This window comes from Actinia tenebrosa, unplaced genomic scaffold (assembly GCF_029948245.1).
Source record: "Actinia tenebrosa isolate PJP-AT-01 unplaced genomic scaffold, QUT_ActTen_1.0 PGA_scaffold0__85_contigs__length_37466705, whole genome shotgun sequence".
Lineage (NCBI taxonomy): Eukaryota > Metazoa > Cnidaria > Anthozoa > Actiniaria > Actiniidae > Actinia > Actinia tenebrosa.
In genome coordinates, this window is record NW_028292569.1 from 5,467,197 (window position 1) to 5,481,571 (window position 14,375).

At 33.4% G+C, this 14,375-nt stretch overlaps 1 protein-coding gene across 3 annotated transcripts; it reads right to left on the reverse strand.

Annotated features, from left to right (window-relative positions):
- Positions 1-33: 33 nt before the first annotated feature.
- Positions 34-14,324, reverse strand: LOC116291697 (dixin). 3 transcript variants are annotated; one of them, XM_089027098.1, is made up of 14 exons: positions 14,111-14,324; positions 10,589-10,718; positions 9,715-9,837; positions 8,614-8,851; positions 7,726-8,110; positions 6,755-7,192; positions 6,108-6,206; positions 5,521-5,625; positions 5,279-5,380; positions 4,589-4,639; positions 4,431-4,491; positions 3,397-3,505; positions 2,332-2,440; positions 34-1,752 (listed from the first exon to the last, which is right to left on the reverse strand). In XM_089027098.1, exons 1-14 carry the CDS (start codon positions 14,252-14,254, stop codon positions 1,621-1,623), a joined length of 2,226 nt encoding a protein of 741 aa, XP_088883224.1. In that variant the 5' UTR covers positions 14,255-14,324; the 3' UTR covers positions 34-1,620. The 3 variants fall into 3 exon arrangements, with proteins under 3 accessions (XP_088883224.1, XP_088883231.1, XP_088883228.1); XM_089027105.1 differs by lacking the exon at positions 14,111-14,324 and adding an exon at positions 13,163-13,291; XM_089027102.1 differs by lacking the exon at positions 14,111-14,324 and adding an exon at positions 10,797-11,093.
- Positions 14,325-14,375: the final 51 nt, after the last annotated feature.

Here is a 14,375-nt window from a genome sequence, read left to right on the forward strand (position 1 = left end):
AACAATAGGAGTATTAAATCTATGAAAACTGAATCCTGTTGTAAAACCCTGTCTTTATTGATACCATAAGTACATGGTGTAATCATTGTTAATCGTATCTTGAATGCCTACATCTTTCACATCTGAATGATCACTTATTTAAAGCCCAATTTTAAAGGCTGAATAAACCTCTGGGTTGAGAATGATGCTTTCCTAATTGAAATGTCCTAGGAATACATTTTTTTGTTTACATAGAATTTATTTTAAAGACTTTTATTGTGACTCTGAAACAACCTCTAGGTTGATCACATATAAAATGGGAATTTTGCTCGTTAGGTTTTGTAAAGCTAGGTAAACTGAAGAACACAGAGAAAAGCCTTTCAATCAAGGGAAAGTTAAAAAATCCTACTCACATTATGCTGAATTTGGGAATTGAATCTGAGATCCTAGAAAGTGAGAAGAAGCACAATACTGTTATGCCAGGCTTGTTCAATTAATAATGAATAAAGTAATATCACTAAAGGAAATGAAATTCACTGAAATAGAAAAGCATTCTCAATCTGGAGAGTTCCAATATTGCAGTACCTGTAATAAACAAATCAATGATTATTTGAACAAGGTAAGACAAGATTTGATAAATGAATTTTCTTTTAAGAAATTGACAATTGTTCTTTCCATTCCTTAAAAAGTTAAAACTGAAAAGCAAAGCAGTCAAAGCTTGCTCGCTGCAGGAATTATTGAATAAACAAATAATTTATACTTCAATACTTTTAAAATACTTGTTAAAACATTTTCTTATTTGCAAATATCCAATTCCATGTCTTCTCAAACTAATGATTAAGGTTAATAGTTGGAAAACCAAGGATAGAGAATTTTAATTTTGCTACCAGACATACTAGAGTGATTTTACTTGGCATGTGAAACTAAATTGTATATATTAAGAGAGATTAGGAGAGTTACACTCTATTGCCTTCAAACAATAATTGTTGCATTTGGGTCAGTTTTTATGCCTCAACTTGAAACAATCATTTAAAGGCAAAAGAGTGTAACTCTAAGTTCTGCTATTATTGAAACAAAAGAAAACACAGAAATGAGTGTCCACTACTTAAATTATGCATTATGCTTAATATAACTTTTTTATTAGCCAAGTAAAATTACTCTACAGTAACTAAAATATAATACTTTTAGAAAAAATGGCTATTCACCTTGATGGATAGAAGCAAAGAATACAACCATGGCTAGCGTAAGTTGTGAAATCCTACAGGGCCTGGTTGTACGAAGCCTGGATAGCGCTATCCAATGGATAAATCTTATCCAGTGGATAAATTTATTGGTTAACAGCATCGACTTATCCTGACCACTGGATAAGGATTTATCTACTGGATAGTGTTATATCCAGGCTTTGTACAACTGGACCCAGGTGTTCCCTATGCCGCAAATGACCCCCTCCCTCTCCCCCACCTGTAAAGCTTTCTCTCCCCCAATATTCCTATGCTTTTATTCTACTAGTAGTAATACTTAGATAAGATGTTCTATCCTTGGATTTCCAAGGATTGTTAGGATTTTAGGAATTGCTCAATGTACACTCTATATTAATGGCAATAATATCATAAATATATTCCTTTAACACATATTTTTATTCTAATTCTCATTCATGTTGACATCATAGTTATTGTTGTCATGGTGATTCAGTGCAATCAAACCTCGATCTTCTTCCACCCAAGCAACTATTTTACCTTCCCAACCAGGAATGATATCATCATCATTTATTACCTAAAAATAAAATCAATTAATCATTTATAAATTATTAGCTATTGCCATGATTGGAATAGCAAGAATACTGTAAAGACAACCAAAATAAGCATGTTAAATTTTTACAATATAAATTTATATTCTCCTCTCCCACCAAAAATCAACATGAGTTTGGGGTGTAGTATACTTATAGCGCACAGCACCTAACCATGGCCACCCAACTTATTTTTACTAATGCCATTGAATCCTCTCCCGCCAGGTGTTTCAATCAATTAAGACATTTTACAAAAACATTTTCAGTGTTAGACAGCAAAGGGAACAAAATAAGTATCACCTAGGAAATTCCTAGCCATTTATTTAAGTTTTTGTTGCAAAGAGTGGAATAATTTTAAATATTTTATGTCACGTTGAGTGAGTTCTTATGCAAATGCACAAATACTTGCTGCCTGATTAGCTAACTAGTAAAAAAAAGTTGAGTGGCCACAGTTAGATGTGTAAACATTATCCTCTGTGGGGTATATTATGATGGTTGTGATTTGGAATAAAAGATCCCCTTAAGAGGATTTTTAGGTTTTATTGTGAAAGTATAACAAAGGTTACCTCTTCTTTAACAGTTCCAAACTCCGGATCAAGAGCCTTGAAGTGAAATCTATAGGGCCCTGGACGATTAAAGAGTGTTTTGAAATCTCTAAGGGCTATGTTACCAAGTCTGGAAAAGAGATAGAAACAAAGGATAAAGGGTTATAAGGGATCAACGATTAGCAAACACCAATTACCATCAAGATTACTTGCTGACAAGCTAGATAAAGTACTGCAGACAAAATTATCCACCTGAACTGTACCCTAAAATGTCAAATAAGATATGTATCTCAGCTAGAACATGAAGAAATTTAAAATGTTTCCAGATGGCAGAGATTCCATTTTGAATGTCATAAATGAACTAAATATAGCTACATAATCTTGACACTTAATGACAAAAAATCAAATGGTATAATAATAGAAATGCCATCATGTCTGCATGAAAAAAGAAAGTGAAAAATTCAATTTTATTTTGATAATTTAGTGTCATGTATGTTCATTTTCAATCTTAAGTCGGGCAAAAAAAGTTTAAAACGTTCAAACCATTTTTATCTTCAACGATTCAGCAGAATGTGTCTGCACTTTAAATCTCTAGATTTCAATTAAAATTTGTCTGAAAAGGTCATCAGGAACATCTAAAGAGTCATTACGAACAGCAATAGAGACATGAAAAATAAATTGTACAACTGGTTTAGGAATGATGAATAGAATTGAAAAATTGATGGGAAATAGTTATAGGATTGAATGGGAAACATCTAGCATTCATGGCATGCTTTTGCTGAATAAAATAGCCTAGAGGAATGAATGGTAAAAAAAGTGAATGAATATAGGGAAAGCAAGTTATAATCTTGCAGAACAAAAGTAATAAATAAAATAAAATAAGTGGGAATGACTGAAAGAGTTGAATGGGAAATTAAACAGGTTGTTTTTACTATACTTACTATTTTTTTTAAATATTTACATTTTATCATTTACATTTTACTTGGCTCCTCATTTTTTTCACCTCACTTCTTGGTTTTTGGAAATCACATGTTTGATATATAACTTGATAAAGGAAATAACAAAAAGGGAGTATTGAATCCTTACCTCTTTGGAATGGTAGTCAGGAAGGGGGTCACTGTATCTTCAGTAAAGTAAAGTATTTTGGTGGATGCACCTGAACTGTCCTTCTCAAACAATCTGGAATTATGACCATCTAGTGCGAAAATTCAAAACATTATCTTCAGTTTAAAATATTAACAGAATATTATGTGTTCAACACTAGCTAATAACTGTTAGCAAATACCAACTTGTGTACTTCCTAAGAATGCATGCGCTCATTGGTTAATTGGAGGTGAATATTGTACAATATTCACCTCTGAATCTCAGAATATTGAGTTGGCAACAAAATGGCATCTGCCGGCAATTGTTTTGCTACAATTTCTGATGAGGAAATTGAAAAAATGAAAGTAAATGCCATTCCTATCAATACTAAAAAGGCAACGAAGCATGGACTAAACATTTTGCTAAAAGTTTTGCATGAATTTGTCATGCAAACTAAAAGTTTCTGTTTGTTTTTATTTAATTATTGTATATAAAAATAAGTTACTCTGTACACAAGTTGGTATATGCTAAAACAATTATTCGCCTCAGGCTCAGTGAATATGGCTAATATTTCCCTCGCCGCTCGAAGACTCGCGTCTCGGTAGATATTCCCTGATATTCACCTCGCCTTCGGTGAATAATTGCTAATTAGTTAAGTAATACTATTAACCGTGAACACAGAGGTGCATGGACTGATTAAAATAATGCTTGTAGCCACCCCTCCCCCCACATTTTACAAGAATGACTCTTAGTTTGAGTAAACAGAGATTAGCCCCCACTTTGTAAAGTATGTGTTAGTGCTTCTAAGGTTTTCCTTTTTCCATAAAAGTCTAATTTGATCTGTGAGTTAGCCATGCCCTCACCCCGACTTTGATCAGCCCATAGGTTGTTTCAGGGGAAATAGCTTAAATTTGAAGGATTGTTTTGCTTGCTTATGCTCATGTTGGGTACTAGAGTATAGCTATAGTTAATATACTGTATCAACATCATTATTAATAATAAAATCATTACTTTAAGTTATTAAACCCAAGACTCACCAAGGTTCCTCTTCACAGGCCTAACATAGCCAAACACATCATCATATTCAACACCATTCATCTTGAAAAAAACCAAGATATATATGCTGTTATCACCCCAATAAACCAAGGACCCTGCTCTTAAGAAAGTCTAGCTTCAAGTAACAGCTAATGCTTACCTGTTTTTCAACACAAGAGCCAGTTTGTCTCATTATTAGACTAGTAAAAGTCTGAAGTCAAATGAGTAATATGGATTATTGCATACCAAATGAGTTGACAGATGAGCAATTGATAGAAAATAGGTATCGTGTATTTATAGGTTGGATGCATAAACTTTGAAGAAATGTTAAAACAGACATGTGGGAGGATGGAAGGAAGGGAAAAAGAATGGATGGGTCAGTGGATAAGTGGAGGGAAGAAGAGAAGGAATGATATATGGCTCAGGAAAAGTTGAGGGTGGCAGAAAGAAAAATGGTCTATAGTATATACAGATAACTGATTGGAGGGATCAGTCAGTGAATGGGATAGTGGGATAGAGGGTGGGATGGAATAATGGATGTATGGACGGATGGATGGATATATGGAAATAAAGATAATTGAGGGTGGGAGAAAGAGGTATGGTGAGAGAGGAAGGAACATAACTAAATGGATGGAGAGATGGAGGGATGAATGGAGGGATGGATGGATGGAGAGATGGAGGGATGGATGGAGGGATGGATGGATGGAGGGAGGGAGGGAGGGATGGATAGAGGGATGGATGGATGGATGGAGGGAGGGATGGATGGAAGGAAGGAAAAGGAAGGAAAGAATCAACATAAAAAAGGTGTTTGATAACTAATACATATAATGATGTGATAACAAGTCCTCACCTGTTCTAACGCATCTAAAGTGTGCTGCTGAGGGTCATTAGAATGGAAGGAATCTCTTAAGTGTTTGATTGTCTCTTTTACTAGTTCAAGCTCTTCAGTTCTCTACAAAAACAAAGACATTTTTTTAAAGAAGGGCATACAGATTTAGTTTTTAATGTTAAAAAAAATCCAAGAATCCATTATTTTAGGAGAAAAAGAATGAATGAATTGGAAAATGAAAAAAGAAAACGAGAGATACATACTGGAGGTCCAAGTTCTGTCTGTTGTGTGGATTGTGGAGAGAGTATCTTTTCTTCTAATGATTTCATTTTATGATCTTGATGGGTTATTCTTGACGAAATATCAGCCTTGGATATAAAATAATTTATCCATTATTAAATGATATATATATTTAGATATATACACCTAATTCAAAAATGTTGTCATCCCAACATGGAAATGGTGGTTTCGTTGAATACAAAGAACATCGAATCAGTCTCAACACTAATGTCCGTATTCTTGACGAGAATAAGAAGCAGAAACGAGTCATTCCAGCTATTCTTGGATCTTGGAATGACCTATCTCTTATCGCTTTTCGTCTATCTGATATTGCCTATTGCCTTTGGTGATGACAACGTAATGACAAGGTTTAATTAGGCGTATATTAAAGTATATGCTGATTGTATGGTTACCCCAGATTATAACATAGCCATGATATAATGCATGTTCTTATTGGTTAATTAGCAAGCGCAAGCACGTATCCAAAAATTGAAGGTGCTTGCTGACCTGATTGAGTAGTGTGGACTATGTAATGAATATTTTGTTGTTAGAAAAAATAATCCTTTATTACCTCATGAGAAGCTACATTCCTTAATTTTTCTTGTAGTGTGGCTATTCTCTTTCGTAGTTCATAAACTTGAGAGTCATTGGGATGTTTACTTGAAGATGCCTGGAATAAAAATATTCACTCAAGATAAAACCAAATAAACCATGATTCTTGTTTTTTTTACTCAGGTATAATGGCAAGTCTGAAGACTCCATTACATGGAGCAATTTTCTCTGCAACTTGTATCGCAACAGCTGTAAGGCACAAGTTGCATGGACTATTGCAGCATGTAACCTACAGCGCAATTTGAAAAATGTTGTGAGACAAGTTCGTTCGAATTCGTTTCTACTTTTGGCAACGATTATGTATCTGTTGCACCATGTAGACACTCTTGCAGCTTGTGTTGCAACGCTGTTACAAGACAAGTTGCAGAGAAAATTGTTCAATGTAATCGCGCCTTAAGGATTAAACTCATAAGCAGAGCAGTGAAAGGTGAGCACAGTGTATGCCACATCTATGTAGCAATGTAATATAAGTCATGCCCTGACTAAGATCAGCACAAAGGTTGTTTCAGGGTTTCATAAAATTGAGGTAGGGACCCCTGGACTTTTTCTGAGATTTTTTCACTAGTAAAATGTATTATGATTTATATAATTCCAGATTTATATTACCTCTGCATATCTCATATTTTCCATATCTCTTAGTGTATCTTCTAACTCAGCTCTTTGCCTATCAATAGTTCGTTCTTGCCGTAAAAGTTCTGCTCTTAGTGCTGATATCTCAGCATCTCTTTCCTCTATTTTTCTCTCTAATTCTCTTGCTTCTGCAACCTGGGACTGCTGCGTGAAACTAGACTTTAAAAGTTCTGATTTTAGTTGCATAATGACTTCCTCTTGCTGTGATAAACGTGAGGTTAATCCTGATTTGACACCAAGAAGGTTGATGCACTCCTCCTTGAAGTTGTTTCGTTCAGTTTTCAAGACATCGTACTCAGCACTAAGCTGACACAGTCGAGCATTAACAATAACAAGCTGTTCTTTTGAATCTGTTCCTTCTAGGAAGCTATATTCATCTGGTACTTCATCTTGTTCAATTCTCCCATCTAGTAACTATAATTAAGAACAATATTCATATGAAATGGGATACCTGTGGTAAAAAAAACACAGGGTAACCATTCACCCAGGGAACCAATACTCCAGTTTTACAGATATATAGACCTATTTAGCTTGGGTATTATTTTTTTGCCATTTCAGTACACACATTATTCCCTTGAGTATGATTTCTTTGTTTAATGGTTGCACATGAGAATTAACATACATGAATACCATACAACTCAAACAAAGAATTTTATTCTCAAGAGAATGACACATGGTCTGAAATGCACGGCCCTGGTTGAATCCTGCAACCGTATTGACATAATTTGCAACTTTTAAAAAGCCTTTTTTATTTAGGGTCATATGATAAAATGCTTATTGTCTGAGTTAGGTCGGGTCGTATGGGAAAATATTTGGCTCTCGGTCATTTGTACAGACCTTGCTGCGTTTGGTCCATACAGCATCACCTTGAGCCAAATACCAAATATTTTCCTGTACGGCCCTCCCACTCAGTCAATAAGTTCATATTATTAACTTCTTTGACCTACTAGTTTTTGAAGACCAAGAATCACACTCTTTGCTTCTCCTAGTTCATCATGTAATGCATCTTGCTCTTTAGTTAACTCATTCAGAAAATCTTCTGTTAATCCTGAAAGTCTGTTTTCTTTGGATTTATTCTGTGAGCACATTAAACCTGAATCAACGTCAGACCCAGAATGCTCTGACCCATCATAAAATATTTGACCTTTAGGCGTTGCTGAGCCACTGCCTGGTGTGGATCGACCTGATCTTCCTTCTCGGCTGGACTGGCTACCTGTTCTTGGGGTACTTAGGAGTGGAGAATCAGCTGATAATATTGGGGTACCTTCAGAGGTGGACTTAGAGGATCTGTAGCTTTCTCTTGGAGGAGTACTAGTTACATCTTTGTGTCGTCTGAAAGAAATTAAGTTGCAAGAGACCTCAACAACAAGAGATTATTCCTTATTACCTATTAAATAATCTTATTTTGAGAATTATTTCTCAGGCGGTGCTTATGTTTATTATAATAAATATGTCATTAGGGTATTATTTAGATGTTAACCTGGTCTGACACTCTTGAATTTGAAATATGAGAAATCACTCTCCATAATAAACTCAAAGTATCCAAAAGGGTATGGTTGTCGAAGCCTGGCCAATTAAAAGACCACTAAGTAGCAAGCAAACTGTCAACCCAACCTGCAATTCTTGGGTATACGATATTTTCTCTGCTTTATGCATCTACATAGAACTTAATTAGCACAAGTACAGTCACAGCACAGAACTAACAAGGATCTACAACTAAGGAGATTGCTTCAACCTGGACTAGGAAGAAGACTGTCTGCATAACATCTTAGTAGAAAGCATGACCAAATAAATATAATCATAAAAATCATTACATTACTTTATAAAAGACTTACCTGTATTTAGAATTTATATGCCTCCCAACACTAGCAGCAGCACGACTTGCTTCAGCTATTGCAGCAGCAGCTTCAGATGCCGCAGCCGCAGCCGATGGTGTCCGAGCAATCTTTTTACCAGTAGTTGGGACAGCACCAACTTGATATGGTGATGACTGCCTTACACTTCCTGGTTTGAAGTGTGCTGCTAATGCTAAAATAAGTCTCATTATTGCTTTTAGATTTCCATCCAGGATTTCTGTAAAAAATCATGAATACCAAACTTTAATGATGGATGATGTTGTTGTTGTTGATGATAAAAAGAAAATGCTAGTAATGGTGTTGGTGGTGTGGGTGATGATGATGGTGATTGTAGTGCTGGATGATGATGGCCCTGGCATGGTTGTATGAAGCCTGGATTATAGCTATCTGACGGATAAATCCTTTCCAGTGAAATTTATTGCATATCAATATAGACTTATATCCACTGGATTAGGATTTATCCACTGGATAGTTTTATCCATCCATCATACAACCAGGCCCTCTGATGGATGATGATGATGGTGGTAGTGGATGATGATAATGATAATCTGGAGCTGAATAAACAGTGCTGGTCACAATGATAATGATAATACAAAGAACAAGTTAGAAATCAACATAACATAACCTACAGACACATAATCTTTTATACATCCTCTGGTAAACAGTTTGCTATTGCTTGTATTTCACAATAATATATCCTATACATTTAGAAAATTCTATTTTTATTGCTGTTATGTATTCAATTTACACAAGCAGTGCTCAATCTATAAATATAATCAGTTTACAGGAACCATGTGACTGTACATCTTTAAGTGCTTTTTATCCCTCTCAAGACAATTTGTCCAAATTTTCCATAAACTCTTGAGGCTTTCAAGAACAATTATCATTACAATTTTCCTCATAGAAACAAATACCAAACTTTTATCTTTGTAAACAAACACTAGCAAAAAGAGATAACAGTTAAGCAAAAAAGTCAATATTGAACAATGAATAATGATTACTACAGACAATAAAACGAAAATGATTTCAAGTTAAAATATTCAAAAAAACTAAAAATAATTTTACTTCAGCTGTACTAACCTTTAGCAGAAGTATGGTGCATTTTAATCTCGTTTACAGACATAAAATGAAGAACTTGGTCAACATTTCCCCTCATAGAGGATAGGGTGGCAGGGTTTTCATTAATTCGGAGATTTTCACCAGCTGGAAGGTGAGAAAAAAATAAGAATTGAGATATGAGTACAAAAATAAATCCACTTGGCTCTAAAGGAAAATGTTTTTGATCAATTATAAAATGGATTCAAGGGAAAATTTTCAGACTAAAAGAAATAAACCATGGGTACCAGACGAGTGTTGATAAAAAAATTAATTTAAGGAAGCATATTTTGTTGATTTTATGCTATGTTTAGGAGCTGAGATTGAATGAATCTATAAGGTACTGGTACCAACAGACAGACAATTTTTACAAGTAATAGTGATAAAAGCTTTTAGTGGGGGTAAAAAAAATTAATTATTACTGGGTTATAACAATATACACCAGCAAATGGAAAACAAATAATACTAGCTTTTATATATTACATTAAAGTGGTCAAATTATAAAAAATGTTCTGTGGATTATACAGAGGATACACTGGAATCAAATTATCTTTTTCTACCACTAAAACTATTATTAGGAATTCAAGAATAATATTTCTACTTTGGTAGAATGGTACATCTTCAATACTAAAAATAATCACTTTTATTATGATTTTGAAAATTGTAACTGTGAAAATATCCATTTGCTGTGAAACGTCAGAGGGTATCATTATGAAAATTAAACCATGTACGTGACCACGTTCTAGCCCTCCAGTACCTGTTATAATACCTATAACATATTCCATAATTTTGAATTCAAATCTCAGTACTGTAGGTTAGAATAAACTAAACTAAGTTTACTGATAAGATTTACACTTACCAACTACTTCTATTAATTGAATAAGAGCCACTCCATCCTTCATGTCCCTTGGGAGATCCTGAATAAAGCGACTTCCAGGACGTTTCTTCAGTTGAGAGTTTACCCATGCTGTATATGCTTGGAGTTGTTCCTAAAATGTATTAAAGAAGGCTCAAGTTCTGAAAACTATGCATCTGATTTTCAACCATTTTCAGCCTAAATGACTCACCAAATAGGCTAGATCTTTGGAGGTTCTAGATCTTCTTCTAGTGATTTTTCTCTCTGGAGTATCCATGAATGGGAAAATCTTAGAAACCATAAAGTATCAAATCTGCTTGCAGACTAACTTAAATATGTCATAGTACTGTAAATGGATAGATTTTTGGTAGTATTTTGACTCCTGATTTATGAATTCTACAGAAAGCACCATATTTTGTCACCAAAATGAAAGAGCAGCATATGAATTGTAAAATCTATTAATCATTTTTGTTGTCAGAAACCATTTTCTGTGCTGAAGGGTTTCATAATTTTGAATTATATTATTCAGTGGACAATGCTGTCACACAAGACTGCATGTCCTTGAATATCTAATGAAACCAAAATATGTAAAACACAAAACATCTCAGTGTCTGGCATGGTTAACATGGTTAATTATGCAGAGCAAGGGTAATAATCATAACAAATTCATGCCTGTTATTAAGGATGATGTGGCATTGGAGAAAACTGAAGAAACAATAAATTATGGTTTGGTTATTTTTGGATATTATTAAATCGCTGAATTAAAGATTTTTTGACATATTAAATAAAAAAGAAAATTATGCTTTTGGAAGTAAAATTACATGTAAAGCTAAGCAATTTTGAAAGTTTTAGTTGTTTATAATTAAAAAGAAGTGCTACAGACATAAAAAATTAATTCATTGCTGGCACGAAATTGTAAAAATAGCAAAAAAATCTAAAAATAGAATGATACAAATTTCTTACTTTTTTGCCGAAAATAGAGCTTTTGAATGTAAACAAGAGGATTTTTTCGTAGATAAGAGGATTTTTCTAGCAAAATAAATGAAAAAATTACTCTAGTAACTAAATATTTAGTCTCTATTTGCTTTCAAAACAATGAAATTTAAACTGAACATTTTTAAGATATGACAAATGTTCTGAGTATAATATATATTATATAGAGTGTTCTAAGTATAATATATATTATATAAACTTTATAATAAATGCATTTTATATTAATTTGCTGATACTATTTTTTTCATCATGTCATTGACGAAACTACATATTGATCCTAAGATAGGATTGGATAGGAAAGGTAAATAACCATAAAATTTGATTGGAAATAATCCTTACTAGACCAAACATCTGATATTGTGCTTTCTACTTCCTAATATCTATATGATATCAAATACCTTATATGGCAACTCAACATTAATTTTTAGGTATATGAACACGCATGCATCATATAGAAATGAAATATAACAAATAACATTTATAGTTTTAAGGTCCGAGAAAATAAAAAAATTTGTTAACTTTTTTATTTTTCACCACATTATCACAGGGGGAAAAACCGGATTCCCAAATTGGGAATTTGTTGGGAATTTCCTTGAATTCCCAACGAATTCCCATCCAATTCCCAGAGAGAAGGCAATTGGGAATGTGGCACTGATTCCCAATCTTAGGTTGTTGGGAATTTTGTTTTTCTATTGGGTATTAGAAGGAAATTCCCAACAATAAATCCCAACGTTGGTGTTTGAAATTACAAATATAAAATGGTTGTTTGGGTAAAAAATAAATTTATAAAATGTCTCAGAAATGCTAAAAAGTTAGTTGTAGAAAATGCTTGTATGTGATTCAAATTATAAGAAAATCTCTTTTACAGAGTGCATACAGGCTATAGTTTTAAAAATGGGGTATACGAACAAATATCAAGCTTACAACAATATTTTTAAAAGTAACTTCAGTATAATTTATATTATTACTGGTAAAAAATTGATAAAAATATGTCAGTAATAGTATTGAAACACACATTACCACCAGAAATACCTGGCAGGTAGTCAATTTAAGGAAAGTCGGCACCCTGTCATAAAGTGTCAAGTATAAATGCACTCATTTAATGCTTATAGTATGAAATGTCATTTTAAACATTAATACAGTACAGGTATAAGTTAATGAAATGCAGATATTTTAATGCAGTATATCATCAATATCTTACAATAAGTATAATTACCAAGTTGAAGTAGATATTGAAAATATTTTAAATCTTAGATTTTTGTAGACGTTTTTAATCTAAAAATTGGGCCACCCAAAATGTATGAAAATATAAAGTAGCTCTAAACTAGTTAGATCATTCCCAAAACAATTATTTTAAAAATCTTCATAAATTACTCTTGATTGCCTAACTGTATTTTCTTACTTTGCTTCTATATAAGAAATATTCTTTAACCTGACATGAGATCTAAATAGCATGTAAATATCATGAGGAGTACATGTATGCACTCCACACCTAAGTAATTAGAAAATTACCATCAAATATCTAATAGTTTAATAAGTTTGTATCTTAAATTACAAAGTAAACTTCATTATTTTCCAACTTACCAAGTGTCGAAAAAATCGGTAAACATCCAAACTAATATTCATCTTCAACAAGGAATTCCTAAATCCCTTCAAACCAGCATAACTCATGAAATCGTATAAATAAATTCAGAAAAACTTGGAACTAATTTCCATGTGAATCTATAGCCTTTAAAAAATTCATTTTTGCTGAGTAAATTAATTTAGATCTGACAACATAGTTCGCTGTCGTTGTAAATGTCCTGAGATATTCATCAAGAATTTAAATGTTGATATAGTTAGCAAGTACTTGTCAAATGTTTAAGGATTTTATTTATTTTGAAATTAAAAACCGCTCAAGCATTCAAACATAATAATAGTTGACGCTGTTCCTAAGGAACCAGAAAAACCTGGAATGTGCTTTTGAAGTGCCAAAATAATTTAGTAATAACTCATTGAGCAGCTAATGATATCAAGAAACCTTTATGAAGTGATAAAATATATCTTATTTATTTATTTTGATAAGTATTTTGAAGATAATGGTGGAAGTTTTTAAATAGTTGATGGTGATTATTTATCTCACTTGGAGTGAATAGAAATGTTGTAGTTTTAAGTTTTTGCAAATAAAATCGAAGTTCCGCTCGATAAACATCTTGTTTTTAGAGTACACGGTGAAGAACACAGGAAAGAATGAATGGTCAAGAAGCTGTCAAGTTTTATTTCTAAAGATGGATACCAGATACGGATTAAACCAAGAAGAAGTGTTCAAAATGCAGCGCGCAAAAGAAGAACCGCCTCTGTTTTGCTTTCTTAGGCTACTTGAGTTTTTATTATCTCGATAAAACTTATCATACCAATCAATTTTTCGATTAATTTAGATTAAGGTTAAGTAATGGGGACAGAAGAAGTTACATTCTTAAGAAGGAAACACCAGTTTATAATTTTTACTGTCATGGAGACCAGAAGAAGCGCAGTGTGAACTTACTGACATACCTCTCTTCTTAAGTCATTTTCGTGTCTAATTTTCCTTCCATGTCGATGCAGAGAAGGGGAACCAACGCTCCTGTTCACTTTAGATCGCTGGGTAGCCAAAGCTTTTGGGCTTTGGTTTCCACTTTCTTCTGTAATGCTGTTCATTTTGTGTCATAATGGAGAATAATACAACATTCCTCGCTTAATTCGTGTTCATTTGACCCCTCAGTCTCGAAGGCAGTACTATTTCCGTTAGCAAGTCGAGCGTGTCCGCTCTTTCGTCGGA